The 23,637-nt window shown below is 35.6% G+C and overlaps 1 protein-coding gene across 1 annotated transcript in view; it reads right to left on the bottom strand.

The window, feature by feature from the left end:
• The window catches only part of Bicra (BRD4 interacting chromatin remodeling complex associated protein), a 298,582-nt gene that overhangs the window by 3,587 nt on the left and 271,358 nt on the right, over positions 1-23,637 (bottom strand). The window contains exons 2-6 of the mRNA XM_075292492.1: positions 16,837-16,994; positions 10,887-11,171; positions 3,265-10,808; positions 265-363; positions 58-196 (exon numbers count right to left, since the gene is read on the bottom strand). Of these exons, the coding sequence (XP_075148607.1) occupies positions 58-196; positions 265-363; positions 3,265-10,808; positions 10,887-11,171; positions 16,837-16,994 (8,225 nt within the window). The remainder of the gene's footprint in view (positions 1-57; positions 197-264; positions 364-3,264; positions 10,809-10,886; positions 11,172-16,836; positions 16,995-23,637) is intronic.

Raw genomic sequence — 23,637 nt, 5'->3', positions numbered from 1 at the left:
TCACATTTGAGAGATTACACTAAGAGATCCAAAATTTTTGTCAATTACTCTTCTCACCATTGATTCTTGCAATAAGATCTGTTGAAATTTTCCTGATAGTTTACGAAACTTATCTTGGAATCTGATGGCAGTTTTTTCAAACTCTTCTTCCTCTTCACTGGGTATATCTTCGTCCGTTTGATACATGCAATGATATCTGTAAAAAAAGTCACAATTAATAAAAACTATGCCATTGGGGTAAATGAGTACAAGACGATATATTACCTGATTAAACGTTTGACAGCTTCCTCTTTATTTTGGAATGGATTTTTATAATCAGGTTTAAGAGCATTTTGTTGATCGGCTTCCAATTGTTGTAAAAACCTGAGAAAAAATGAGAAATTTTCATTAGATATTGTTCTTAAAAAATATTGAAAATTTTTGTATATAGTCGTTATCTTTTTCAATTCAACCTTAAAATTCATCAATAAACACTGGGTGAAGCAGACATGAACCAATTAAATGAAATATTTTGGTAACATAATGGTCACCTTAGCCTGATTTATTTAAATCACTATAATACAGGCAGTTATAAAGCGATGATAGGGTACTTCATCGGCTACTCCATCAGAAGTTCTTGAGGTGAAAGTACGGTACATTTCATAATTGGTATTTTAGGGGAGAAAATCACTGTAGCCACAGTTGGTAGAATTCGTCCAAAAAGGGTAGATTTTATACCGTTTGGTAGAATTCTTGATGTTTTAGTAGATTTTGAAAAATATTCCTCTCTACCTAAGAAGTATTTCACAAATTTTCTATAGAAATACAATTTTAACAAAAATTTCTATATAAATAAAATATGGACAAAATTTTTAATATAAATAAAATTTGGAAAAAATTTTCTATAGAAATAAATTTTGACAAAATTTTCTATAGAAATAAATTTTGACAAAATTTTGTCTAGGAATAAAATTTTGACAAAATTTTCTATAGAAATACAATTGTGACAAAATTTTCTATAGAAATAGAATTGTGACACAATTTTCTATAGAAATAGAATTGTGACAAAATTTTCTATAGAAATAAAATTTTCACAAAATTTTCTATAGAAATACAATTGTGAACAAATTTTCTATAGAAATAGAATTGTGACACAATTTTCTATAGAAATAGAATTTTGACAAAATTTCCTATAGAAATAAAATTTTGACAAAATTTTTTATAAAACAAAAAACTTGGCAAAATTTTCTATAGAAATAGAATATGGACAAAGTTTTTAATATAAATAAAATTTGGACAAAATTTTCTATAGAAATAACTTTTGACAAAATTTTGTCTAGGAATAAAATTTTGACAAAAGTTTCTATAGAAATAAAATTTTGACAAAATGTTCTAAAAAAATATAATTTTGACAAAATTTTCAATACAAATAAAATTTTGACAAAATTTTCTACAAAAATAACATTTTGACAAAATTTTCTATGGAAATAAAATTTTGACAAATTTTCCATTGGAAATAAAATTTTGACAAAATTTTCCATAGGAATAAAATTTTGAGAAAATTTTCCATAGAAATAAAATTTTGAGAAAATTTTCCATAGAAATAAAATTTTGACATAAATTTCTATAGAAATAAAATTTTGACATAATTATCTATAGAAATAAAATTTTGACAAAAATTTTTATAGAAATAAAATTTTGACAAAATTTTCTTTAGAAACAAAATTTTGCAAAAACTTTATATAGAATTTAAATTTTAACAAAATTTTCTATAGAATTCTTAAAATTTTACAATTATTAATCGAGCTTTATGGACAGATTTAGATTAAGGAACATGATTAATAGAGTCATTGAAAAGAAAACGTCAAATACAAATCTATACACGCCTGGACTGTACATGTTTCAGATCTATACTAAAGGCTGTGGAAAGTTTCATTCGCCCGAATCGAAACATGTACAGTCCAGGCGTATATAGATTTGTATCTGGCGTTTTCTTTTCAATGACTCTATTAATCATGTTCCTTAATCTAAATCTGTCCATAAAGCTCGATTAATAATTGTAAAATTAGATATAATGCATTTGGACGTTAATTGCCTGTTTCGGTATCAGGCTAACATGAAATATAATTTTGCAAAAACTTTATATAGAATTTAAATTTTGACAAAATTTTCTATAAAAATAAAACGTTGACAAAATTTTCTATAGAAATAAAATTTCGAGAAAATTTTCTATGGAAATAATATTTTTAGAAAATTTTCCATAGAAATAAAATTTTGACTAAATTTTCTATAGAACTAAATTTTCTAAAGAATTAAGAACAAAAATTTCTATAGAAATAAAATTTTCCAAAAACTTTATATAGAATTAAAATGTTGACAAAATTTTCTATAGAAATAAAAATTTGGCAAAATTTTCTATAGAAATAAAATTTGGACTACATTTCTATAGAAATTAAATTTTAACAAAATTTTTTACAGAAATAAAATTTTGACAAAAATTTTTATAGAAATAAAATTTTGACAATATTTTCTATAGAAATAAAAATTTTACAAAATTTGATCAAAAACTTCATTTTTAAAACTTGGTAAGTTTTTAGGTAAATTTTCCTTAAAATTTTGATAGATTATTTTTGCCACTTTTGGCAACCGTGGGTGTGACATCAATATTTCTGTGTGTTACAAAGGTAATGACAAAGTTTGTATAACCCCTCACCCCACCCCAATCTATGGAGGAAAGTATAAAAACAAAGATGCTGAATCCATATTTCAGACCAGATATTAAAAAGATAATGGCAAATATAGGGACATTGTGTATGCTCACTATCACTTTATTGACATTGACTTTAATATTTAGAATGTGATTATATATGGCCCTGGTGGTCGGAAGGGGCGGGAATGTGGGCAATAAAACCGTAAGAAAGAATTTGATCTGTTTTACCATCCAACGATAAGAAGATTAAATACAATTCTAAATATTATCGAAAATTGGATATCGCAATATGGACTTGTTAGCCAAATTTAACGGCAAACAGTTCCATTGCACCACGGTGGCTCTTCCATACCCTAACCCTAATGTAAGCAATGTATTAATACTACATTTGAGATATGTCTACGGAAAACATAAATTGTCATTTGACCTGGACGACGAAAAACTTTTAAAGCTATTCATCTCTTGTATTTTCAACCAATGAATATCATTTAATACGATCCTTTGCTGTGGACCATCCATCATAAAGAATATGCTTAGAGTATAAATAAAAGGATTAATATCAACCAACTACTCACAAGGAGAGACGTGCAAGTTTTGCTTTTGATGGGACCTTATCCTCGGTCTTAACAAGTGTTGCAATTTGATTAATGGGATTACCAACAATATTAACACCACCATTTATGATCGAATTCGTAACCACAACATTATTCATCATTGAGGCGGCGGCAGCGGCGGCGGCTGCTGAGGATGAGGCCAATATGGGTGTTGGCAGGGTTGAGGTTGTGGTTGAGGAGGACGACGAAGCCAAAATGGCTGATGCTTGAGAGGAGCAAGAATTCACCAATGTTGTTGTTGCAATGGGTACAGAAGTTACCAAATGAGGTAATGATGTCATAATATTTCCTGCCATCGATGATGAAACCACCAAGTTGCCACTGGCCATCGATGTATTATTAATTGAAATGGCCATAGATGAGGAGGATGTCACATTTGTGGTTATGCCACTCGAAACTAGGAGGGAGGGAACAAGAGATGGTGTCACTGTAGCCATTGATGTTGCAATGACAAATTGTTTTGTCGGATTTCCTCCTCCACAACTAACACTAAAGGATGTGGGTATACTTGATGCCGATGTCGAGAATTGCGCTTGCGACAGCGAAGACAATTGTGGCATTGTTGCGCTTAGTGAAGAAGTTCCCATTGTTGCGGATGCCGATGATGGAAATATAAGTGGTGGTGGTCCACCTTGACTGAGAATGCTGGGTTGTGCTGACTGGAAGGTGGCAAAAGCAGGTGCACCGCCTCCAACTTTGGAAATGTTGATCTTCTGTTGCTGCAACAATTGTTGTTGCTGCATTTGCAAATGTTGGGTGAAATGTTTCTGCTGCAAAACAGCTGGCATATTGGCAATGTTGATCATATGAGGTTGTGGCAATGAAGGGAATGGCAAAGATGGTAAATTTGGTGATGACGATAATGAAGACAATTGCGGCAATTGTGGACTACTAATCAAAGCTGGTGGTAGATTTTGTGTTATCTGTTGTTGTTGCTGCGGCTGCTGCTGTTGTTGTTGTTGAAGTATTACACCTGCAGCTGTAGTGGCTGTAGTTGTTGTTATTTGATTGGTTTTGGATTTATTGGTCAACAATGTTCCACCGGATGATGATGATGGGACTGTTATAGTAGCACTGGTATTTGTTTTTGAATTTAAGCTTAGAGTTTGTTGCACCAATTGTTGCTGCTGCTGTTGTTGTAATTGTTGTTGCTGTTGCATTGCCTGTTGATTAGTTTGCTGCTGTGTTTGCTTTTGGGCTTTGCTTTTGTTTTGTTGGCCTTGCTGCTGATGTTGTATGGGATAAATATGGATTTTTTGGGTGGGTTGAGACTGTTGCTGCTGCTGCTGCTGTTGTTGTTGATTTTGACTACCCAATAAATTCGTTGTATTGCCAGCGGGTGAAGCCAAAGGTGTTGCAGTTGCTGAACCCGCTGAATTATTATTAGACGAGTGATTATTGGGCTGTACCACATTTGCAGGAATATTGCCACTTGCAGTTTTATTTCCCCCACTATCAGAATTTCCTCCAGCACTTGCATTAGGATTCCCTGCCTGTGTGGGTATCAAATTAAAGCTTGTTGTTGCTGTGGACGAAGCATTATTGCCTGCATTTGTTATAAATTGCTCGGGAGTTGGTATCTCTTTGCCGGCTGCTAGAATACGATGTTGCTCCAGAAAAAGCCGTTGCAAAGCCTGATTAATTTCCAAATCTGTCATGGATTTATTAAAGGGCGACACAACATTTGGATCCAAATCAGCTGGCAAAGGCATGGACGAAAGAAGATTCTTGTGTTGCATCTTCACAGTCAGATATTGTATCTGCATTTGGACCTGTCTGAACATTTGTTGTTGCTGGTGGGTCAATTGTATAGTTTGTACACGTGAAACCGTATGCTGTGGCTGTTGTGGCGCGGAAGCTGTTGCCGTCGATGTGTTACCCGCAGATGCAGTATTGCCAATTGGTGATGACATAGGATGACCATTCATAAGTGTAGCACTACTACTTGTTGGGGGATGACTATTGGCAAAGGATGTCACACCACCAGGTGGTGTACTGCTATTGCTTGTGGTAATTGCCGATGAAAAGTTAATCGAGAAACTATTGCTAACTTGTGGAGGAGGAGGAGGCCTTGACTGTGGCAACATCATATTGACATTTTGTTGTTGGGGTTGTTGCTGCATGGGCGCCGTTACTCCAACCAATTTTAGGCCCGTAGAAGTTTGAGTCTGAAATGGCTGTATACTCACTACATTAGATGTGGAAGTAGTTGTGCTAGTGGTGGAAGTGGACACTACAGGTTTACCACTGGCCGTATTGGGTTGAACAATCTGCACTGGATTATTGTGGGGCTTCTGAGAGAGAGGATCTAGTTTGGGCAAGGGTTTTACTACCGAGGCATTTTTCATTAATGCCACATCTGCTGCCGTGGTGGTCGAAGCTTTAGGTTTTCTAACAGGCTTTTTCTTGGGCACAGCCCCTGTCGATACTGCAGTGGCGGATGAGGAATTTGAATTCACCATTTTGCTATCCTGTTTGGCCTTGGATTGATCTATGATAGGAGCTACATTGGCCACTTGTTTCGTGGTCGTAGTAGTGGTGGTAGTTGTAGTCGTTGTTGAAGACTGCGCCGTGGTACTGGTTGTGGTGGTATTCGCACTAACTGTTGTGGTTGAAACCATATTGGGATTATTAGATGCTGAGGTCATGGGATAGACAATTTGCTGCTTAGGGGCAGTGGTTTGCTGCTGCGTCATCGGCTGAACGGGTTGCATTTGGGGCATAGTTGGATTGCTCAAGGCCGGAGGAGGTGGTGCTGGAGGCGTTGGTTGTGGTGGCACAGGATTGGCATCATTGAAATGTATTTGCCCTTGCTGCAAACACTGGGCCAATTGTTGAGCATTTATCCCCGCTGGAGCAATAAGAACTCGTTCGGTGGGCCCAATAGAGGCTGTGGTTTGATTCGCTCCAATGGGTGTTATTTGATTATTTAAGGTATTCAAGCAGAATAGTTGCTGCGTTGAAGGATCTATTTTTGGCAAAGCAATGTAACGTTGCTGTGATAGGTTATCGGCAGGAGGTTGTGGTGCTGCTGCAGCATTTACATTCGTTGAAATCGTTGGGTTATCCAAAGGTTTCCCCACATTTGTCGATATAAGTGCTGGCTTGGGCAATTCCGTGGTTGGAGTTGTCGCCGAGGCAAATGCATTCTGCTGTTTTTTCTTATTGCCCCCCTTATTGCTGCCTGAACCACTTGACATTGGTGGAGCTACTAATGTGGGCACTGCTGGTGCTGCCGGTGGTGGTTGAGCTATACTTGTCTGTTGTATAGCAGTGAGTTGAGGCTGCTGTTGTTGTTGCGACGTTGTATCCATCTTCGCGGGTTCATTAATTATGGTCACATTGGGTAAGGCTCCCTTGAGCAAAGCTTGCAATATCAATTGGGATTGTTGGTCTTGTGGTTTATTTGGGTCATGACGTAAAATTAATCTTTCACATTGTTCTGAAACCGCTAGAGTTAAACTTCCAGTTAGTTGAGGTATCAGCGAAGCTATAGTATTGGGAGTACCCACAGATATTGAGACATTACTTGGCACAATACCGGGTAGAGTTGTTGAAGATGATTGTGAAGGTTGTGTTTGCTGTTGTTGCTGCAGGGAAGGAGGTTGCGTGGGTGCTGTTACCACTACATTTGTTGGGGGTCCTTGATGTGAAGCAGTAGCAGCCATAAGCTGAGGAGGCAGGGCAGTGCTTATGGTTGGTTGGCCTAAATTCACTGAAGTATTCGATGTCACCGATGAATTGGATAATTGTGGAATAGGAACCAATTGCATTTGTCTTGGTGCATTGTCATTCATAAGGTTCGTTGTTGCTCCTCCTCCTGTCGATGAAGCCATATTCATGTTGTGAGTTTGAGCGCCAAGATTGGTGGCGGGTTGAAAAATAAGTTGCGCTTGAGGCTGCTGCTGTTGAAGACTTTGGCTATTGATTGAGGACTGATTATTTTTATCCATTATGGGCATAATCTGGATTTTGTTCTCCACCATTGAAGCTCCTAAGGAGGTGGAGATCATTGGCCCTTGTTGAGAGCCTAGCCGATGATCGATTTGAGATATTTGTATATTCCCAATTTGACTTGGAACCAATGACGGGGTGGGTAGAGGTGTTGAAATTGAACTAGTTGGCACATTGACAGCCAGCGTAGGTGTAGGAAGGGACGAAGCAGACACTAAATTACTGCTCGCCATAGAAGTTGAAGACGTAGTGTTGGCGCTATCCGTAGTCTTCTTTGCAGATCTTTTGGCAGCTGGCTTACGTCTGGGCTTTACGGTAGCCGTCGTTGTGGTTGTTGTGGCACTTGATGTGGTCACCATTGAAGAAGAACTGAAGGTTTGTGACGTTGGGACATTTGTACTATTTCCCCCCATAGACATATTGCTTACAACCGATGGCGATGGATTCGATACCACCAAAGAGGGTGCGGAATTTAAAGGCATGCTAAATGTGATACTGGTAGGCTGGGAAGAGAATACCGGTTTGATATGTTGAAGCTGGGATGAAGATTCATTTTGTGCATTGAAATGCTGTTGGGCTTGTTTCTGAATTTCCTCCTGGGAGGGTAAACGGGGTATGGTTATTGAATATGGCTGCGATCCCCCAATACCGGAGGTCGTGGGGTTACCCAATATATCAGCCGCTGGATCGATTTTAATAACAATATTAGCAGCAGCAGTTTCTTGACCTTGTTGATCCATAGATTCCGAGCCCGTGTTGGCCGTAACTCCAGGTATTGATAATGTATAGGGTATGGAATCTGCCCCACCATTTGGTTGTGGTATAGATATGGTAAAATCTGGAGGATTTTGATGATGATTTAATGTCGGTTGTGGTTGTGACGGTTGCGGTGTCTCTTCTATGGGTGTGCTATCCATGAAATCTTCATCATCATCTTCCGTGATGCCACAGAGTTTCATGACATTACCCAAATCAAGTTTACCATTACTGGCTCTAGTTATTTGAGGCGGGGGTGATGGAGACTTAGGTCTATGTGTTTGAGTTTCTAATGGCTGTTGTTGCTGTTGTTGGTGTTGCAGTGGTGGTGGTTGAGCTATTTGCGTAGGAGGATTTTGTTGAACGGTGGTTAAGTTGGCCGATTGCTGCTGTGTAAGCATAGGAACCAATTTAGTTGTTGTATTACTGGTGGTAATGGCCGGAGCCAGGACCGATGTAGTTGAAGTGGCGGTATTAAGAGTTTTATTGGCGGTGGTAGTTAAGGTTTTAACATTGGCGGCGCCGGAGGTGGCGGTATTTGAAGTCAACGACGCGGATGAAGACGAAATTGTATTAGCCGTTGATGCTGGAGGTTTTCTTCTTCTTGGTTTGGCTTTTTTCTTTGCCTCTGGTGGAGGTGGTTGTTGTTGTTGTTGCAATTGCTGCTGCTGTTGCTGCATTTGCTGTTGTTGGAACTGTTGTTGTTGCTGCTGCTGCTGCTGTTGATGTTGGTGATGATGTTGCAAAGCTTGAGCTTGTTGTTGCGCCTGTTGCACTTGATTTTGTGTCTGTTGCAATTGTTGTTGCAACTGATGTATCTGTTGTTGTTGCTGCTGCTGTTGTTGCTGTTGCATTTGTATGGTGGCCGCTGCATTCAATTGCAAATGTATCTGGGCATTACCCATAGTCGTTGTTGGTGTCCCCACATTACCCCCATGTTGTGGACTAGCCGGAGGCATATTTTGTAACACTGGTGTGGTGGACTGTCTCAAGGGTTCGGGAGTCACTGAAACCGGTACATGGGCAGGCGAGGATTGTGTTAGATGATTGCTAGTCGTGAAGAGATCATTTGTGTTTTGGTTTCCCGCTGGCCCACCATTGTTTCCTGAACTTTGTTGCGATTGTGGTCCGTTGCTGCCACCAGCTGAATTTCCCCCGGCTGGAGCAGCAGGTGTTTGAAATGTGGCTCCCGCTGCAGCCGCAGCTGCAGCAGCAATCTGTTGAATATTAGCATTACTTAGATGATTGAGATTTATCAGACCTTGTGCTGAATTTTGCTGAAATTGTGCTGTCCCCGTTGACGAAGGCAACTGAGATAGTAGAGTTGGTGCGCCCGAAGCACTAAGTCCATTTGGCATTTGTATTTGAGCAGTGAGGCCATTACCGTTGGCGGCAGCAGCAGCTGCCAACTGAAGGTTTTGCAATTGGGCTGCCATCGATGGACCCAACAAGTGTCCATTAATAGTGGCCGCTGTGGTGGTGAATTGTTGAGATCTGGGCTGTTGATTGGCGGCTGCAGCTGCCGATAAGGCAGCATGCAATCCACTCAATTGGGTTATGGCGGGATTCTGGGGTTGGGTTTTTATGGCCTGCAAGTGATTGGCTTGTTGTATCAAATTTCCCTGAGACGAAACTATAAAGGTTGGCGTTGCAGCTGCCAACTGCATGGTAGCCCCATTGTGGCCCAAAATCCTGAGGACCTGTTGAGGCTGTTGCTGCTGTAATTGCGGCTGAGGCCTTGTATTTTGTATAACCAACGAAGGCGTGGCCGTCAGCTGCGGTGTTGGTGGCCTCAATATCAATTGCACACCCTGTGGTGTATTCTGTTGCACCAACATGGGTACTTGATTCAACAGCAATGGTTGTTGGCCAGTGGTGGTTGTAAGACTAGCTGTGGCCCCAGAGGGTAGGATGATTTGCTGTTGTTGTGGTTGTTGTTGACCCGGTTGCGTTGATTGTGAGATCTGTGATAATGACGCTTGAGACATATTGCTTGAAGTGCTAGAGGTAACCGCTGGCGGGGGAGTAGGATTGGTTCGACCATTCTTCCCTTTCGATTGCGAATCGGTCGTCATTAATTGTGCAGCCTGCTGCTGTTGTTGCTGCTGTGGCTTCGGCAATATTTGTTGGGGTATTTTATTGCCCTTCGAAGAGCTCGCCATAGCCACCGAAGCTGAGTTGGTTAAACTCCCCGTAGGTGTTGTGGTGAATCTTTGCTGATGATGTTGTGGTGCTGCCGCTGTTGTTGTGGCAGCAGCGATTATTTGTCCTTGAGGCCCCTGAATGAGTTGAAAAGTTTGTTGGGGCCCTGTTCCCGGACCGCCATTGCCATTAGTGGCAATGGCAAATTGTTGCTGCAACATTTGCATGGCTGGCTGTGGTGTGGGTGGTTTTATGGAGGCAGCTGTTATCGTTGTACCACTGGGACTGGGCGAAGGACTATCTGCTATTAAAGGACTACCACTATGGTATTGTTGAAATTGCTGTTGCTGTTGGCTTATAGGCAAAACAGTGGCCGCCGTGGCGGTATTAACACCTTTTTTCGTTTGATTTTTTGGCGTACAAGCCACATTTGTTGGCGCAAACGTATTCGGTGTATTGTTGATCGTTGTTGCATGTGATTGCCCATAGCCGCCCGCTATAGTCGCAGTGGTAGACGATGGAGCCGAAGATGATGACTGCTGTGGTGTGGTATTTGTATAATGACTGGAGGAGGAGGAGGACGATGACGACGAGGAACTAAATATTTGGTGATGTTGTTGCTGCTGTTGCTGTTGTTGGCGTTTATTGCCCTTCTACAATGAAAAAAAAAGAAAAGGATAATGAAAAATTCACTCCACAGCGTTAAACAAAAAAAAAATGCACAAACAAACCTTATTCAGTTGTATATTATTGGAACCGACCAGCGTAGTATTCAATTCACTCCCCGTCGTTGATGCTGTAGTTGTGGCCGCGGCCACATGCGATACAGCATTTTGAAAATTGCCCACCAAATTGAGGCTACCACCGGCACCGGCTGTTATGCCAATGACACTGGTTGTTGCAGCGGCAGGCGATTGTGATGGACTGGGCTGGAAGACCACTGTTCCAGCATTTGGACTACCATTCGTGAATTGATGTATGGATTGTCGGCGACCCGGGGTAACCGCTTTGCGTTCCTGTTTGAAAAAAAAAAAAATCAAAGAAAAATTAGTTCAATACAGAAAAAGAGGATTCAGAAAAGAAAATTGAACGATGATGCCTTTTGTGTGGACATGAAGAAGAAAAAGGATTACGAGATAATGCCAAAAAGGATAACAAACATAGCGTGTACTCTACAATTAGTCGATCACACGTATAGCAATTATTGCTAGTAACGTTATGAATGTCCTTGTAACGTAATAGAAAACGGATGGGGGTGAAAATCATTAGAGAATGAGGTTGGGAATGTAAGAAACCATTTTTTGGTTTGGTTTTCCGCAAATATTATAAAGAAATATTTTGTTTTTTGATTTACAATGGAATGTCATTTTATGCTTACTTAAAAATAAGTGGTTGAATTTTTATCGATCTGAAAGGACATAGTCGATAAAGGCCCAACAGGACGATAAGTGTTTGGCAACGCGACTAGGCAGCTTTACTGTGTAAACCAGGGATGATAAATAGCATAATTGTAATTGTACTACATTGACTTCGAAAAAGTATTTTTCTAAGTCAAAAGGTACTTTACCAACATTGTGAAAGCAATAACCGCTTTTAGGCTAAAAGGGCATAGTTTTTCCCTTTTGCACAAAAAATGCATAAAAGGATCAAAGGACACTAAAACCTAATGGCTAACGTATCTGGCTAACGTATCTGAGGTCTGCGGAGTCTAAGATTGGTATTTTAAGAATTTCGCTATAGTCGGGGACAAGGAAATTTAGTGTGATTCTAATTATTCAAGGAAGGAATGAGAACCAAACACTCAGAAAGTATCACAAATAGTGTAAAAGTGTAAAATTTATCAACCCTGGTGTAAACACAACACTCCATACTGGATGATTATTCCCTGCCAACATTTTTGGAATTTGGGGGCGCTTCTGAGAATCCCCACTACGTCGAAAACAATCATATACGACATCAAAAACTCGTCGGAAAAGCGCCGTCACTATTGAGAAGTTGTACCACGCCAAGTTACTACGAAAAAGTTTCTCATCAGTGAAATTATTAGGTGCCTATTTAGATCAATTTCGAAGGATGCCAATAAGAACCCCTGCAAACTATCAGAAAAAGTGAATTTTAAGGTAATTGTAGAAGAATCATTGTGGTCAAGTAAAACACGTTTGTGTAGATGTTTATTGATTTGATTCAACATTTATAATTTCTTGTAAATATAACATTTTTCGGTTTATCTCATCACATTTAACATAATTTTTTGCATTAATAAAAGAATGATGTTGAGTTTTAAGTAGCAAGTTACATATTGCAGCGTCTATTAGCCAGTTTGTTTATTTTCGATGGAGACAGCGTGCCTGGAAAAATATTTGAAAACCGATCACTTTATTCTATTTGGAAAGTCGAAAATTGTTCACCATATACCTTTCACAATTTTAAGCGTAATATCTATGTTTTCAGAACTTTATTTTCGTTTTTATTTAAATAAAATATAACAAGCTGGTTGCGCTTGGCGTTTCACAAAAAATAAAATGGCTCTTTTAACAGTAGTGATGGCAAAATACTTTCATGTACATTTTGTACTTTTTGATATGCTTCTCCCATCACAGTTCGCGATGGTTGTGGTGACATTTACGAGTCTGTGATAGCGATGAGGATGAAATGGAACTTTGAAATGCTGGCAGGGTTGCGACTCTCTTTAGGCAAACACTTGTTTGACAAGCCCAATATGAGAGAAGGAAATCTGTGGTGATAAGGTGTGTTGCCAAATACAATTATATTACAATTCGTTGGTGGCAAATGACTTAGCGTTGCCAATTATTATTTTTTTGTCACCACTAAGAAGATGTACTTGGCTTACCAAATTGGATTTATTTGGTTATATTTCTTCAAATAAAACGTCAAATAACAAAATATTTGCAATGTTTTGTGAAATATTAAAAGGTAAAAGGTATGTGGATATTTGAATCACATGGATGATACAAAACTTGACTTTTCGATGGATCAACTTTTCTCATAAAAGTTTACCAATCAGAGAATGAAGTGGACCCATTTTTATCGGCGGCGGCTGATACTAAAATTTTGCCTCCAATGGCGGCTTGACGGCTAAGTCGATAAAAAATTGTATATTCGGCGGCGATCATTAATCCATTATAAAATCAAATTGAGGTTATCTGAATGGTTATGAGATTAGTTGTCCAACCAATCTTACAATCAAATTTACATATAATTCAAATCTTTGGAGCAGAGAATGAAGCCGCGAGTCGCGCCACCGAGCAGTTTTTGCCAGTCGACGCCGCTGCCGAATATGTTGACTCATCTCGACTCAAAATTAGGCGCCAATTAATCAAAAATATGTATTTAAATCAAAACAAATTATTTTATCATTTTTGTGGATAGTTGGCGCAGAATAACTACTCAGCCGTCACGCCGCCGCCGTAGGAGAAAAAATTGAAAATGTGTCGCCACTAGCAAATATGGGACGTCCAGAGAATGCAGCCGACCCATTTTTCTCGGCGGAGGCTGACAGTAATTTTTTGCTCCCGGCGTCGACGGCTTGACGGCCGGAGCTCTGGCGTGTTGGGAGGGTTGTTGTCCTTGGGAATGACCTGCACGTTGTTGGCGGCGTACCACTACATGCCCTTTTTACCGTAATGGCAAGATGCCAAATCCGGCCAAAACAGTACAGAACAACCGTGTTTCTTCAGGAAAGGCAGCAGATGTTTATTCAAACACTCTTTCACGTAAATGTCTTGTTTGACAGTCCCGGAAGCTATGAAAATGCTGCTTTTCAAGCCACAGGTACAGATGGCTTGCCAAACCAGATATTTCTTTGCGAACTTTGACAGTTTTATGTGCTTGAAAATATCTGCTACCTTTCCCCTTCCTTTTGCCGTATAAAACTCCTGTCCCGGAAGCTGCTTGTAGTCGGCTTTGACGTAGGTTTCGTCGTCCATTACCACGCAGTCAAACTTCGTCAGCATCATCGTGTACAGCCTCCGGGATCGCGCTTTGGCCGTCGTATTTTGTTTATCATCGCGATTTGGAGTCACTACCTTCTTGTAAGTCGATAGTCCGGCTCGTTTTTTGGCTCGATGTACGGTTGTAGACGATACACCCAGCTTATTTGCGGCATCTCGGAGAGAGAGGTTGGGGTTTCGCTTGAAACTACCGGCAACTTTCTTTGTCGTCTCAGCGGCTTCCTGTTTTCGATTTCCCCCGATCCAGACTTCCTGGCTGTCGACAAACGTGCCCCAAACACTTTAATTACATTTGTAACGGTTGATTTGGCAACTTTTAGCGATTTTGCCAGCTTTGCGTGCGAGTAGCTCGGATTTTCGCGATGCGCGAGCAAAATTTTGATACGCTGTTCTTCTTGCTTGGACGGCATTTTGACAACTGAAGAGTGAATTCCAAAATCAAAATAGGAGCAACATTCTACACACACACACCTTCAAAATGTTGAGGTTTTTTAAACGCAAAATTGAAAGAAATACGTCAAGTTTATATTGACCAAATTTTGACCGTATCACCCTTTATTATAGAAACTTGATACTGACGGATTTTGGGTGGAATATTAAACATATTGACAACAAATAAAACAATTATTAATACATTTTTCTAATTTAAACAAATATTTTTGATTAATTGGAGGCTAATTTTGAGACGAGATAAGTCGATATATTTGGCGGTGGCTTCGACTGGCAAAAACTGGTCGGCGGCGGCTTCATTCTCTGGGGACGACTTCATTCTTCGATCATGAACGATTATACGATTTTTTCCACAACTAATTGTAAAATGTAAACTGGCCGTCACCCATATCCAGAGAATGAAGCTGCCGACCAGTTTTTGCCAGTCGACGCCGCTGCCGAATATGCCGACTCATCTCGACTCAAATTTAGCCGCCAATGAATCAAAAATATTTCTGTGGTCACAACCCTTAACACCCTAACTCGAGTTAGGACACAATTGAGTTATTAGCACCATCGTATGTTTCTCATATTTGTATCTCTTCTAGGAATCTGTAGCAAAGTTTTCCAAAAAACACCTTCTCCTGATTTTCAGTGAAGATTCAAAACTTTAAACTCCTGTACTGAAAATATTGAAAAACAGACTTAGACTGTTATGGATTGTGACTACAGATTTATTTAAATCAGAAAAATGTATTGATAGGTCTGTTCGCGTACCTTTCCAGTAAAAAATATTCAGTAAAACCTAACAAGAGAATAAGCGATTATTTTACCCTCTTTGCTTAAAATTTCTGAAAAGTACTCGAACGGCATGCAGTAACATTTGCACATTCAAATTTTCAACTTCTAAAATAATAAAAACAAAAAACGGATCCTCCTTTTTACCTTCCAGTTGTAGTTGAGGAACATGTACATTGCACTGGTGCTTTGTTTGTTATCAACAACCAGCTGGCAACGTATGCTATGGTTTGCAATATCTTACTGGGGAAAAAATCTCTAGCAAAAACTTGGAATTTCTCTACCTAATAACTGTCAAATGTAGTCTCTCTCCGGCTCTCTTTTATTTTTTTGCCAAAAATTTGAACCTTCTACCAGCAATCAATCAAGATCACGTTGCTATAATAAATTTGTAAAAATTGAGCTCAGAAAATTTGAAGAATGCTATGTTCCCACCGACTCCTTTTTCTCATTCGTTTTTCCAAAACATTTCACCGTTCACACCGTGTTGAGATGTTTTAGTTTGACAGTTATCATGGAAACTAGAAATTCACATTTACTCGAAATTCACATATATGCAACCTATGTCCAAATAATTACCGCAAGCGCAAAGGGAAAAAATTTTTATGTTATTTTCACATGTCCATGTCCTTTGTTTACTCTTTTTTACTTATTTCAATATTTTGACATATATTTTGAATAGGGTATGTTATTCGGGGTATATTCCAAATTAGGTGGGTTCCATTCCAAAATTGGCGAGTTTTGGAGGAAAAGTATCTTCAAATTGATTTTATAATGGAAAATTGTCCGCCGCCGAATAGAAAAAATTATATTGGCTTAGCCGTCAATTCGCAGCCGCCGGAGACAAAAACTTAGTGTCAGCCGCCACCGACAAAAATGAATCGGCTTCATTCTATGCCGTCCAGACTATAAGATTACCGACTGGAATGTCTGTGTTTGTAAAGAATCTTACAGTGTGGCCGAACGCTAAGAATTGTCGGAGGTAAGTAAAATATCGATAAATGTGTTATCGAGATCCCATTAGCAGGCTTCAGTATCGATTATTTCTTCGGACATAACTTATCTGGGATATGTTTGACAAGACCACTGCCGTCCGGATAAACTTATAATTTGGACGGCGCATCAGAATAAATCGGCTTATTTCGACTGAAATGTAGCTGCCCATTAATGAAAATATATTTACTAAAATATGTATTTTCTGCCAATAATTTGCTACGCAATACGGCTGATTCATGCTTTTCTCTATATATCCATTTTATTTGGCAATTACAAAATTTACAAAATTTTGTGTAACAACAAACATTTTTGAAGCAAAGATTGGTAACTTTCTTTTTATAAAAATTTTATTAGTTTAAAAGACACGAGACAATGAAACTAAATTATGTTATCCTTTATGATGTACTATCACAGGCGAAATCAATTTAAAATCGAGAGTCTCTTATTCGCCATGAGGCCATATAGGAAATTCACATAGATTTCTTACCTGTTCATGCGTAGTGGCATTTGTTAACGGATTACCCGTTACTAGAAGTACATCCTGCGGAAATGGTGATAATGATGGTGATGGTTGTAAACGTGGACTAGCTGAGATCGATGGTGATGGACTGGGCGTTAGAAACGGACCCGGAGGAGACAATATTCCTGTAAGGAGAATTAAAGAAAATCCATTATAAAATGTTTTGTGTGATATTAATTAATAATTAGTAAATATTTGAATATATATAAATTATAATTATATAATAAATAAATTCAATAGATAGATACAATATAAAATCAATAGAATTCTGTTGAAGTATGAACAGGAATGGAGTTATATAAAATTTTTAATGTAATTGACTATTTGATTTTCCATTGTTATAATAGACTCCAGTCCATGCATAAATGAAAATAAATTCCAGGAAATGCAAAAAATATTTGCCTAATGTATTTTGTAATAAAATTATAAATATGTATGTTGTTTAAAATGTTCTCTGTTTTCTACGAATATTGCTATGTATATATATGAATTAAATATAAGCTTATTGCTTTGCACTGCTAAAGTAAAGAAAGTGATGGAAGGGAAGCAATTCCTTTGAAAATCCCATATATCGTATGATCCTTCTCAACGGACAATAAATAAATTTTCTACAACATGCATTTCTCAACACAAAGAGAAATTATGCTATTAGCAATGGATTAAAGACTGTGAAATGAAAGAAATGACACGCAAAAGGAAAACAAACGTGTTTGGACATGGCCGCCGAGTCGTGCCGTCAATTTTAGCCGCCGCCGTCCAGTTTTTGCGAGTCGACACCGCCGCTGAATATGTCGACTCAATAAATCAAAAATATTGGTTTAAATCAGACAAATTTACTTATAATTGTTGTATTTTTTGCAAAAAATTTGAACTTTCTACTCGCAATTGATCAATATGAAACTGCTATAAAAATTTGGCCAAAAATTAGCTCCCAAAATTTGACTGGAATATAAATTTTATTGTAAGTTTGGTTGTACAATTAATCTCATTACCATTTGCATGACATCAAATCAGAGAATGAAACCGCAGAGTCGCGCCGCTGATTTCAATTGCCGCCGACCATTTTTTGCAAGTCGACGCCGCCGCCGAATATGTCGACTCAAATTTAGCCGCCAATTAATCAAAAATATTGACTATGATATCGGAAAAATTTATTAATAATTGTCATATTTTCGCCAAAATTTTGAACCATCCACCGACTATACATCAATTTCAAACTGTTATAACAGTTTTGCAAAAATGTAGCTCAGAAAATTTTAACAAAATTTAAATTTGATTGTAAGACTGGTTGTACAACTAATCTCATTAGCATTCGTATAATGCGCTTTACAAACTATCAGTTATTCCGGACGGAATGTCAGTGTTTGTAAAGAAACTGTGTGTCGGATCGATATGACTTGTCGGCGATGACTAAATAATCGGTAAATGTGTTATCGATTCCATAAACATGCAGCAGTATCAATTATGCCTTGGGACTTAACTTATAATGTGCACAATATATGGGATATGTTCGACACGAGCATTGTCGTCCTTATAATGGATAATTGTCCACCGCCGAATGGACAAGCTGCCTCCGCTGACAAAACTGGGTCGGCTTCATTCTCTGGTGGGTAATTATGCGCCGCCAAAACGACAATTTTATATCGGCTTTGCTGTCAAGCTGCTACCGCCGACAAAAATGGGTCGGCTTCATTCTCTCCATCAAATTGTTTTTATAATGGATAATTGTGCGCCGACGTATAGACAAATTTATATCCGCGTAGCTGCCAACCTGCCACTGCTCGAGGGAAAAATTTAGTGTTAGCCGCCGTCGACAAAAATGGGTCGGCTTTGTTCTCTGGACAGCACGTATCGACTAAACTGTTGAAGGGCCAATTAAGGAAATATGTTTATTAAAATCTGAAAAATAGGTTCCATAAATTGATTTGTTTTTTTTTTTTTTCAAAAAAATTTAACAAAAAACACGAATGGCAGAGACGAATAAAATTAAAATTTGATTGCGAGATTGGTTGTACAATTAATTTCGTAGTGATAAAAGTATTTGACTAAGTTTTGGAAGAGAAAAAAAATATTGCAATCTTTTGAAATCCCGATATTTCAGGCTCACTTAGACTATTCAGTCTATTGTGATAAATATCAACACCTTAATGCGCCGTCCAGAATATAAGTTTATCCGGACGACAGTGCTGGTGTCAAAAATACACAGATATTGGCCATACTAAAAGTTATGTTCGACGTCATAATCGACACTGCTGCTTCTTAATGTGATCGATAACATATTTATCGATTATTATTCCGACAATTCTTAGCGATTGGCCACACTGTAAGATTCTTTACAAACACAGACATTCTGTTTGGACAAACTTATAGTCTGGACGACACATTAGGCAGCTGCTTTTGCCATTTTCACCTATGAAATCTTTTCCTCCCATAAATAATTTGGCATATTTGAGTATTGAAGTGTAGGTAATAATTATTTCCAGTGTATTTTGTTATTAGTTTCTACAGGACTAGAATGTTCCTAAAAGCTTTAGGGAGTTTCTAGTGAACATAATAATTTTATTTTCCTCCGTTCATGCACAAGCATGAAATTCTTGTTAAGGCCAAATGCAAAGAGAGCTAACATAAATTTTTTTGCAACGGAATATTTCTCATAATCGAAACGAACGCTTCCGTTCGACTGAGACGTCAAAAACATCTGATTTTTCTTTGTAATTTCAGCTGTTTGGGACATTCTAGTCGAACGAAAGTATCCCTTTCGTATGTGAGAAACTGGTCTTTATTAAATTTTGGCTATTTTTAAGCACTTTATATTTAGTTATATTTTTCCGGAATCAAATCAACTGTGGTCAGCTGATTGGAAAACATTATCTGTAGCTAGATACTACTTCAATTCTAGAAGATACAATAAATTTAACAATTTGTCACATGAGCTATTTTCCATTTGATTTCCTTGCTAACTCCTATATATGTATGTAGGGATTAAATAAAATATAAGAATGTAGGCAAAAAAAAAGTAAGACCAAATGGAAACCTGAAACAATTGAATGTCATAGAAACCACCACATCGTCGGTCGTTCGGTAACTAAGATAAAAACCTCATGGCAACTCAAAGAATCTATGCAGATGATGCTACACAACAAACGGCGACTCAATCCATTTGAATATGAAGTAGAGGAGGCTCATCATCACTAAAGGCAATGTGACAGCATTGACGAAGATGATTATAGCCAAGAATTCTATTTATGCATGTGTCCTATAGACGTGAATAGGGATTGCTACGGAGGCAAGTAACAATTTCGTATTTCCAAAAACTCAACCACAATGGATAGTTCTATATGTAGAGAATTTAATTTCTATAGAAAATGTTGTCAAAATGTTATTCCTATAAAAATGTTGTCAAAAATTTATGTCTATAGAACATTTTGTTAAAATATCAAATATCAAATTTTATCAACATTTCATTTCTATAGCAAATTTTGTCAAAATTTTATTTCTATAGAAATGTTTGTGAAAATTTTATTTCTATAGAAAATTATTTTATACAAAATTTTGTCAAAATTTTATTTCAATATAAAATTTTGTCAACATTTTATTTCTTTAGAAATTTTTATGAAAATTTTATTTCAATAGAAAATTTTGTCAACATTTTATTTCTTCAGAAATTTTTGTCCAAATTCTATTTCTATGGAAAATTTTCTCAAAATTGTATTTCTGTGGAAAATTTTGTCAAAATTTTATTTCTATAGAAAATTTTGTCAAAATTTTATTTCTATAGAAAATTTGGTCAAATTGTATTTCTATAGAAAATTTTGTCAACATTTTATTTCTATAGAAAATTTTGTCAACATTTTATTTCTATAGAAAAATTTGTCAACATTTTATTTCTATAGAAAATTTTGTCAAAATTGTATTTCTATAGAAAATGTTGTCAAAATTGTATTTCTGTTGTTTTTTTTTTTTTATTTCAGCTTAAAACCATACATTGACTAAACTACAAGTGTAGCTTAATCAACAGAGGAAAATAATGTTTGTCAAATTTATTTGGGCAAAGCCCTATAGACTGCAAGATTTCTATAGAAAATTTGTCAAAATTTTATTTCTATAGAAAATTTTGTCAAATTGTTTTTTATATAGAATATAGATTTTTTTTTCAAAATTTTATTTCTATAGAAAATTTTGTTAAAATTTTATTTTATACAAAATTTTGTCAAAATTTTATTTTATACAAAATTTTGTCAAAATTTTATTTCAATAGAAAATTTTGTCAACATATTATTTCTTTAGAAATTTTTATGAAAATTTTATTTCAATAGAAAATTTTGTCAACATTTTATTTCTTCAGAAATTTTTGTCAAAATTCTATTTCTATGGAAAATTTTCTCAAAATTGTATTTCTATAGAAAATTTTGTCAACATTTTATTTCTATAGAAAATTTTGTCAACATTTTATTTCTATAGAAAATTTTGTCAAAATTGTATTTCTATAGAAAATGTTGTCAAAATTTTATTTCTATAGAAAATTTTGTTAAAATTTTATTTCTATAGAAATGTTTGTGAATATTTTATTTGTATAGAAAATATTGTCAAAATTTTATTTCTTTAGAAAATTTTGTCAAAATTGTATTTCTGTTGTTTTTTTATTTCAGCTTAAAACCATACATTAACTAAGCTACAAGTGTAGCTTAATCAACAGAGGAAAAGAATGTTTGTCAAATTTATTTGGGCAAAGCCCTATAGACTGCAAGATTTCTATAGAAAATTTGTCAAAATTTTATTTCTATAGAAAATTTTGTCAAATTGTTTTTTATATAGAATATAGAATTTTTTTCAAAATTTTATTTCTATAGAAAATTTTGTTAAAATTTTATTTTATACAAAATTTTGTCAAAATTGTATTTCTATAGAATATTTTATTTCTATAGAAAACTTTGTCAAAATTTTATTTCAATAGAAAATTTTGTCAAAAATTTATTCCAATTGAAAATTTTGTCAAAATTTTATTTCTATAGAAAATTTTGTCAAAATTTTATTTCTATAGAAATTTTTTTCAAAATTTTGTTTCTATAGAAAATTTTGTCAAAATTTTATTTCTATAGAAAATTTTGTTAAAATTTTATTTCTCAAATCGATAATTTGAAGGTGGCAAAGGGAAAGAGGAATGTTTGTACAAAGATTTATTTGGGCAAAAGCCCACTATCATAAACCTTTTTTGGAAGGTTCAAGTGTGGTACACTTTGGGTTTGGTGAACTACCAGAATTTGTTCCGATAATTGGTTGATAGTTTTGCTGCAAGTAAAGGATGCTGATGAGGAATGTTGTAATAGAACATTTGGTCAAATTGTATTTCTATAGAAAATTTTGTCAACATTTTATTTCTATAGAAAATTTTGTTAACATTTTATTTCTATAGCAAATTTTACCAAAATTTTATTTCTATAACAAATATTGTCAAAAATTTTATTTCTATAGAAAATTTTGTTAACATTTTATTTCTATAGAAAATTTTGTCAAAATTTTATTTCTATAGAAATGTTTGTGAAAATTTTATTTCTATAGAAAATTTTGTTAAAATTGTATTTCTTTAGAAAATTTTGTCAAAATTGTATTTCTGTTGTTTTTTTATTTCAGCTTAAAACCATACATTGACTAAACTACAAGTGTAGCTTAATCAACAGAGGAAAAGAATGTTTGTCAAATTTATTTGGGCAAAGCCCTATAGACTGCAAGATTTCTATAGAAAATTTGTCAAAATTTTATTTCTATAGAAAATTTTGTCAAATTGTTTTTTATATAGAATATAGAATTTTTTTCAAAATTTTATTTCTATAGAAAATTTTGTTAAAATTTTATTTTATACAAAATTTTGTCAAAATTGTATTTCTATAGAATATTTTATTTCTATAGAAAACTTTGTCAAAATTTTATTTCAATAGAAAATTTTGTCAAAATTTTATTTCTATAGAAATTTTTGTCAAAATTTTATTTCTATAGAAAATTTTGTTAAAATTTTATTTCTATAGAAAATTTTTCCAAAAAATTTTATTTCTTTAGAAAATTTTGTCAAAATTGTATTTCTATAGAAATTGTGTCAAAATTTTGTTACTATAGAAAATTTTGTCAAAATTTTATTTCAATAGAAAATTTTGTCAAAAATTTATTCCAATTGAAAATTTTGTCAAAATTTTATTTCTATAGAAAATTTTGTCAAAATTTTATTTCTATAGAAATTTTTTTCAAAATTTTGTTTCTATAGAAAATTTTGTCAAAATTTTATTTCTATAGAAAATTTTGTTAAAATTTTATTTCTCAAATCGATAATTTGAAGGTGGCAAAGGGAAAGAGGAATGTTTGTACAAAGATTTATTTGGGCAAAAGCCCACTATCATAAACCTTTTTTGGAAGGTTCAAGTGTGGTACACTTTGGGTTTGGTGAACTACCAGAATTTGTTCCGATAATTGGTTGATAGTTTTGCTGCAAGTAAAGGATGCTGATGAGGAATGTTGTAATAGAACATTTGGTCAAATTGTATTTCTATAGAAAATTTTGTCAACATTTTATTTCTATAGAAAATTTTGTTAACATTTTATTTCTATAGCAAATTTTACCAAAATTTTATTTCTATAACAAATATTGTCAAAAATTTTATTTCTATAGAAAATTTTGTTAACATTTTATTTCTATAGAAATAAAATTTTATTTCTATAGAAAATTTTGTCAAAATTTTATTTCTATAGAAATGTTTGTGAAAATTTTATTTCTATAGA

This window comes from Haematobia irritans, chromosome 1 (assembly GCF_050003625.1).
Source record: "Haematobia irritans isolate KBUSLIRL chromosome 1, ASM5000362v1, whole genome shotgun sequence".
Lineage (NCBI taxonomy): Eukaryota > Metazoa > Arthropoda > Insecta > Diptera > Muscidae > Haematobia > Haematobia irritans.
This window is presented reverse-complemented; position numbering and strand designations above follow the sequence as displayed.